Below are 6,316 nucleotides of genomic sequence, written 5' to 3'. Positions count from 1 at the left end.
TGGCAAATCGTTCCGGCACCTAGTTCATACGCACGTGGCTGACCTTGCCTTCATATTGATTCTGGTTCATTCGGTTCCACGATGAAGTACATCAGGGAGGAGGAAGACATCCCATGCAGCAGGAAGGTAGACGGTTCGAGCAACCCCTACCTCCCACCCCTGGCAGAGGTCATTGAAAGCTCAGACCTCGCGGTGAACCAAACCAGGATGAGGGGCAAATCATCTTCGGCGAGTATGGAACGGGGCGCATGAGGTCTTCCATGTCGACAGAGGGTGGGCCTACTATAATATGCATGCAAGTCGACCGAAAAGTCGATATGAGGCCGGCGGTATAGATCTAGGCCATGGTGAGGTTCATGCTGCTTGGGGTTCGATCACGCAAGTCCTGTTATCTTGCAGCGGTCGCTGTCAAACCAGGGTTCGCGTACCATGTTGACTAGCCAGGGTCGATTATGCTACACTGGAATCAGCATAGTACACCTAGGTGAGCATGCCAAGCATCGCCGTCTGTCCCCAACCAGCAAGGCCAGTTAGGCAATGTGCATGGCGGTGGAGCCCAGTATATGCAAATGTGAACACTAACGAAGTTGGCCTCTGTAGGGTCAAATGGTTTGGAGTCGCCAAGGAGCAAGAAAAGCATTGCATGAATGCAATTGCATCGTTTGGTCTTAGACTAGTAGCGCCTTTCGTTTCTATCACAACGCGGTACGCGGCCTCTGAGTTGGGTTGCCCGTTGTCATATATCATACTCAGGCATACATAATGTTTAACGCCGGCAATCGATAATCATGTGTTCATCATCAAGAATGTAACTGTAGTTGTAAATAGTCAGGCCACATTATAAAAAGGTCTTAGCTTGCAAACCCCATCCCGAACGCCACGCCGGCCCGAAAAAGGTATCTTTCAATGTTACATGTCGACGTTTCCACCTTGTTGGTTATGAGATATTGGTCCGTGAGAGCCACTAGACCCCTCGGATCATAATGGTACATCGCATGTGCAGAAAACTGTCTGCAGGGAGTATCATGTTCCCGTCTGCGTCACTATCGCATTTCCCCGGCCCACCCGCAACCCGACCCAGACTTGACAGGTTAATGGCTCGGTAGTTTGCCAGCAGTACAATCAAAAGATGCGTCTGGAGTTCTCAGTGGTCCAATGGCATCGCAGACTGACTCAGCCAGTTTGATCGCCTGAGGGTCGCCATGTCTGGGTCAACGTGCAGCATTGATATTGCGTTCTGTGTATTCAAAGTGTCTGCTGATGTCTTTGTTTGCGAAATTTTGGGGAGGCATCTTCGGGCTTTCTCCCAAATCGACGATTTTGTATCAGAAGCACGCCGTCCTTATCTTTAGAAGAGCGACAGGAAGACGGCAGCGATACTTGATTTGTCATATTTGACGTACTTGCCCTTGCCCTTGTCGATTTCGTGATAACGATCCCAGAAACGGTTGTACAGTGGCTCCAGTACCTGCTGAATATCCTTGGCAAACATGTTGCGAACTTCTCGCTCCATGCTGTAAGTCTTGTGCTTGACCACCAAGTCATCGAAACCGGCGTTGAAGGCGAGAAACTTGTTCTTGATACTCTCCTTGTCTTTGCTGCTCAAGCCCTTGACAACCGAGGCGGATTCGTTAGTACCCGAAGGAGGTCGCTGTGCGCGATTGGTGTGTATAACATCGAAGAGTTGCATGGATAGTTCTTTGCAGGTTTCACCGTACATGGCCTTGGCCTTCTTACGCCACGTGTCCAATACGCCGAGCCTGCCTTCCAGGAGTGGTCCTAGGCCAGATTCTAGAACCATGCGTTCAACGATAGTAATGCAATTGGCTAGGAAGACACCTTGGACCGACCTGCCCTTGAGCAGCAACCTGGCCTTGGCGTCCAAATTAGACAATAGTGCCTCGATGGTATCTGTGCAGTAATGTGCGAAGATGTCTTTCCCATCGGCTCCAATGTCGAAGGAAGCGAGACTCGGGATAGCGTCTGTGCTGTTATTCGCTGCGGCTGCAGATTTCCAGCCACCGTTCCCCAGCGATATGACGATGCTTGATATGGGCCGGAGGAACTCGACCATAGTCTGCATACGCTGCATGGTGGCGGACACAGCTGGGATGGGTGCTCCGTCTGGCGGCAAGGTCTGAATCATGTTGATCTTCTGTTTGGTCTCGTCCAGCAGCTCAGCCATGGAGAGCTTGGCAGTCTCCCTGACGGGTTTCAAGGCGGCTGCTAATGTGCTCTTAAGCTCTCCCGTGCGTTCCTCGAGACTGGACGCCAAACTTGACAATATCTCGACTATCTCATATGCAAGGAAGCAATCCGTGGCCAAGTGCGCTTTAATATGGTTGTTGAGCTCGCGAACGGTGCGCGCCAGCTCTGCCATGGGGACTTGACATGTCAGCTGCAGGACAGCGCCCCAGTCCTGTCTGGTAAAAATGTTGCAGATGTTTTCGTGTTCTGCAACGCACATGCCCTCGAGCGCCTTGGCGTACTCGCCGATACCATTGGTGCCCGCCTTGTAGAGGGTGCCGGGGCTAGTCTTCTTTGCAGTGTTGACGCTGGCAAAGGCCAGGTTCACCAGAGTCTTCTGGAGGTATTGGCCCCTGACCTCGGCGTATATTTTGACAAGAGGGTTCTCCGTGGTCGCATTGCTCCCCACGTAAGAATTGATCAAGCTCAGGCGGGATATCTTGTCCTGGGCAATGACAGGGAACGGCTTGCCCTTTGTGGTAAAGTTCAGAGGCTCGACGGATATGGGGGTTTCGCCGCGCAGAATCTTGTCGAAATGGCTCTCGAGGGAAGCGTTTCCATTCTGTATCAGCCTCTGCAGATCGGCCTTGGTCTGCTGATTTGCGCGCAGGTTGGTGGTTTCCATATTTTGCAGTGCCCTGGTCAGGCGCTGGATGGAGTTGAGATAATTAGACAAGCCAGCCTTGTCGGGACCCTGGCGGATGATTTGCTCTTCGTCGTTCTTGGAATCTGCGGGCTGGCGTAGGCGTTCTATCGCTGCGATAACGGCATCGATGTCTGTTATGGGGGGCGGCACCACATGCGTCAGTCATGCCATCTTTTACCTATGGATTGGCCGTCTTCAGCGAGCCGGGGGAAGGCGACTTGGGGTGGCGGACAGGAGGAGACGGTGATGGGAGATGGGGGAGATGGGCGAGGCAACAGGAGTACTGACTGTTCCCAAGGATCTGGAGCTTCTTGGTCTCGCCATTGAGCGGCGCCGACACGTCGCGCACGTTCTTCCCCGTCACCTCGAGTCTGCCGAGACATGATTGTATCTTCTTGGTCAGCTGGGTTGTCTTGTCCAGACGGGAGTTCAGGACGTCGACTTCAGCGCGTGCCTCCTCGTCCGCCGCATGCCGACCATTGGTGAGCCCGACGGCCATGGCTGATCAAACAACTTGTAACTGCCCACAAGAGGAGGCGCGTTTGTCTCTGCCCGCAGCGCAGCCTCACCGTGCATTTGCAGGATTGGCGGTTGCTATGTTCGCAGTCGCTCGTCGGCTTCCGCTGATGGGTGGCCTGGAAGAGCTAGCGCCACCATGTGTCCAGCGTTTGCATGTAGAGTGAGTATGTAATCACCCGAGTGAACGTGCGGGATCCGCACATGCTGTAGTTGCAGTACTGTAGGCTGCCTACATGGGGTGCTTTCATACATCGGTGTGCTCAAGCGTTGTGGCGGCAGTAGCCGGTTGGCCACCCCCTCCCGCCCCCCTACCTACCTCCAAGATAAGGCCACCCGTTAAATAAATGGCCCTGCGGGGTACCCCTACAACGGGCAGCCGACGCGCCTAAACCTTGCTGGAAACATCATCCGGGCTGGATCCATATCAAGTCCCCCGAGAGAAAAGCCGTTCAGTTGATACTGTCGCCCGTCGTATGAACCAAGCCGCCTTGAGTAACTTGTCAGGCGGTCATGGTGTGTACCAGCCAGCACGCCATAGCTACTATGCTGCCCTGGTCAAATCCAATCCGACCATGACGTGTCGTCTCATCCACAAGTTTCCTGTCATCTTGCATATGGAAATAAACACGGACCTGTATCCGCTGGCTTCTCCTTTCAACAACAGGGGCTCGTTCGGAGTTCGGAATGGCACAAATGGCGCTTTTATCTTAACTGCCGACATTCCACGGAATTATGGGATGGGCTGCATCATCTGGCATATGCCAATCTGGTTTGCATCGAGACGCATGCGACTGAGATCTGTTGCTGCAATCTGGAAACCTTGCATACTATCAATTTGCCGAGACAATCAAATCCATCGAAAGCGGCATATACGCTATATAGCTCATTACGAAGGATTCTTCAGCCACAACAAGTTTGTTCGCTATGGATTTTTGGCTCGAATCACATGAAACCCAAATTCAGACAGTAACAGAGATACTCGAGTGCGTAGCCGCAAAATTTCTTCTCAATAGAAACAAAAGAAACGCCGTCTTTCAAAGCCCCGTCAACTAATTTCCATCGACTGTCTGTCTTTCCGGGTGCTCATAGTTTTGCCTTGTTTCCACCGAAGAAATCGGTGACGAGTCGCTCAAAGATGCTCGCGATCTCCTCAACTTCCTCAGCTGTTGAATTGTAAGCCGGTGAGATTATCACGTGGTCTCCTCGAACCCCATCGGCGGTGCCAGTTCCGGGATATATGGCAATGCCATATGCCTCGTTGAGGCCCAGCTCGGCCATGTTCATTGCGACACCTGAAGCGACAGGGAAGGGTTCGCGCGTCTCCTTGTTTGCCACGAATTCAATGCCCCAGAACAGCCCTCGTCCTGAAATTCTGCCCACATTTGGATGACGAGACAAGCCCTCGATCAGCCTCCGAGAAAGCAGACTGCCCATGGTCTGAACATTCTCCAGCAGTTTTTCCTCTTTGATTATCTTTTGCACCTCAAGCGCCGCGGCGCAGGCAATTGGATGTCCTTGATATGTGTGCCCATGCACAAATGCTCTGCAAGCCATTTTTGTCAGTTCTCGCCATGTATTCTTGCGACATTCGCTTACCCTGTACCACTGGACAAAACGTCCACCACTTTAGCATTTACGAGTACTGCCGCAATGGGTTGATAGCCTCCTCCTAGGCATTTCCCCAGCGTCTGAATGTCAGGCACCACGCCCTCTTGCTCCCAAGCATGAAGAGTGCCCGTACGACCCATTCCGCACATTACCTCGTCCAGGATGAGTAAGGCACCATACTTATCGCACACTTGCCTCATAGCTTTGAAGTAGCCAGTGACTGCTGGGACGGCACCAAGAGCCTGGGCTATCGTCAGAAACATATGCCTGATACGCAAGGTAGGAACTCACCGCGCCCACTACAGGTTCGGCCACGAAGGCACAGACTGTTTCAGGACCAATCCTTTGGAATTCCGCGTCAAGCTCTTGCGCTAACCTGGAGACGTATTGCTCACAACTCTCACCAGCGTCTTGGAATCGGTAAGAGAAACATGGAGAAACTCTCGATATGTTTTTCAGTAACATCGGCTCAAACTTGGCTCGTCGGTACACGTGTCCTCCCATGGACAAACTACCTAGAGTCGTACCATGATATGAATGTTGACGTGCGATGAAGTTGACCCTATGGGGTTCTGGAATGGGTTTTTCGAGAAAGAATTGCCGGGCTAATTTCATGGCCGCTTCCATGGCCTCGGATCCTTGGTTGGTGTCAGTCAGCGTAGTCATAGCCCCTCATCGTGGGAGTTGCTAACCAGACGACACAATGAGAGCCTTGGTCATGTTTCCATGGGTTGAGCTCACGAGTTGTTGGCAGAGTTCTTCACACACATCTGTCGTGTACCAGATAGTTGCGCAATAAGAGATCTTGTCGAGTTGGGCGGCGATGGCATCTTTCACTCTAGGGTCGCCATGCCCGATGCAAGCAACGGATGCACCCCCTGACGCGTCGATTACGGACCGACCATCTTCGAAGAAAAGCTTGTTCCTCTTTCCACGGGACAGGCGGAGGAACTTGTGCGACAAGCTACGATGAAAGACGGCAGAGCTATCTGGTTCTGTTGCGGTAGTGCCTGGTGTGTTGGCAATCGGCTGGTGAAACGGACGCCTCCCAACCCCGCTTTGTTCGAGAGACATGGTTGATGACCTTTGTGTGAGGTTCGAGGAAGAGGATATGGCCCTTGACGACTTGGAGCAGTGGCTCACCCAACTTCTGCTCGGACTTTGCCAGAACAATGTTGAGCTCTTCACATCTGGACCTGTGCCTTTATAGTCCCCCTTGCATTAGGCTAGCCACGTCTAGGCTTATTCTAGTGCCAACTTTAAAGTGTAGGTGTGCCACATCAATCAATGCGCAAC

The 6,316-nt window shown here is 52.5% G+C and overlaps 1 protein-coding gene across 1 annotated transcript; it reads right to left on the bottom strand.

Annotated features, from left to right (window-relative positions):
* Positions 1-1,348: 1,348 nt before the first annotated feature.
* Positions 1,349-6,094, bottom strand: BKA67DRAFT_589531 (exocyst complex protein exo70; the record flags this gene model as incomplete). Its single annotated transcript, XM_046104475.1, has 6 exons — positions 1,349-3,024; positions 3,182-3,394; positions 4,519-4,955; positions 5,009-5,262; positions 5,312-5,658; positions 5,713-6,094. The coding sequence occupies 6 exons, from the start codon at positions 6,092-6,094 to the stop codon at positions 1,349-1,351; spliced, it is 3,309 nt and encodes a 1,102-aa protein (XP_045963733.1).
* Between the last annotated feature and the right edge of the window lie 222 nt (positions 6,095-6,316).

Source organism: Truncatella angustata, assembly GCF_020726525.1.
Source record: "Truncatella angustata strain MPI-SDFR-AT-0073 chromosome Unknown BKA67scaffold_1, whole genome shotgun sequence".
NCBI classification, from domain to species: Eukaryota; Fungi; Ascomycota; class Sordariomycetes; order Amphisphaeriales; family Sporocadaceae; genus Truncatella; species Truncatella angustata.
This window is presented reverse-complemented; position numbering and strand designations above follow the sequence as displayed.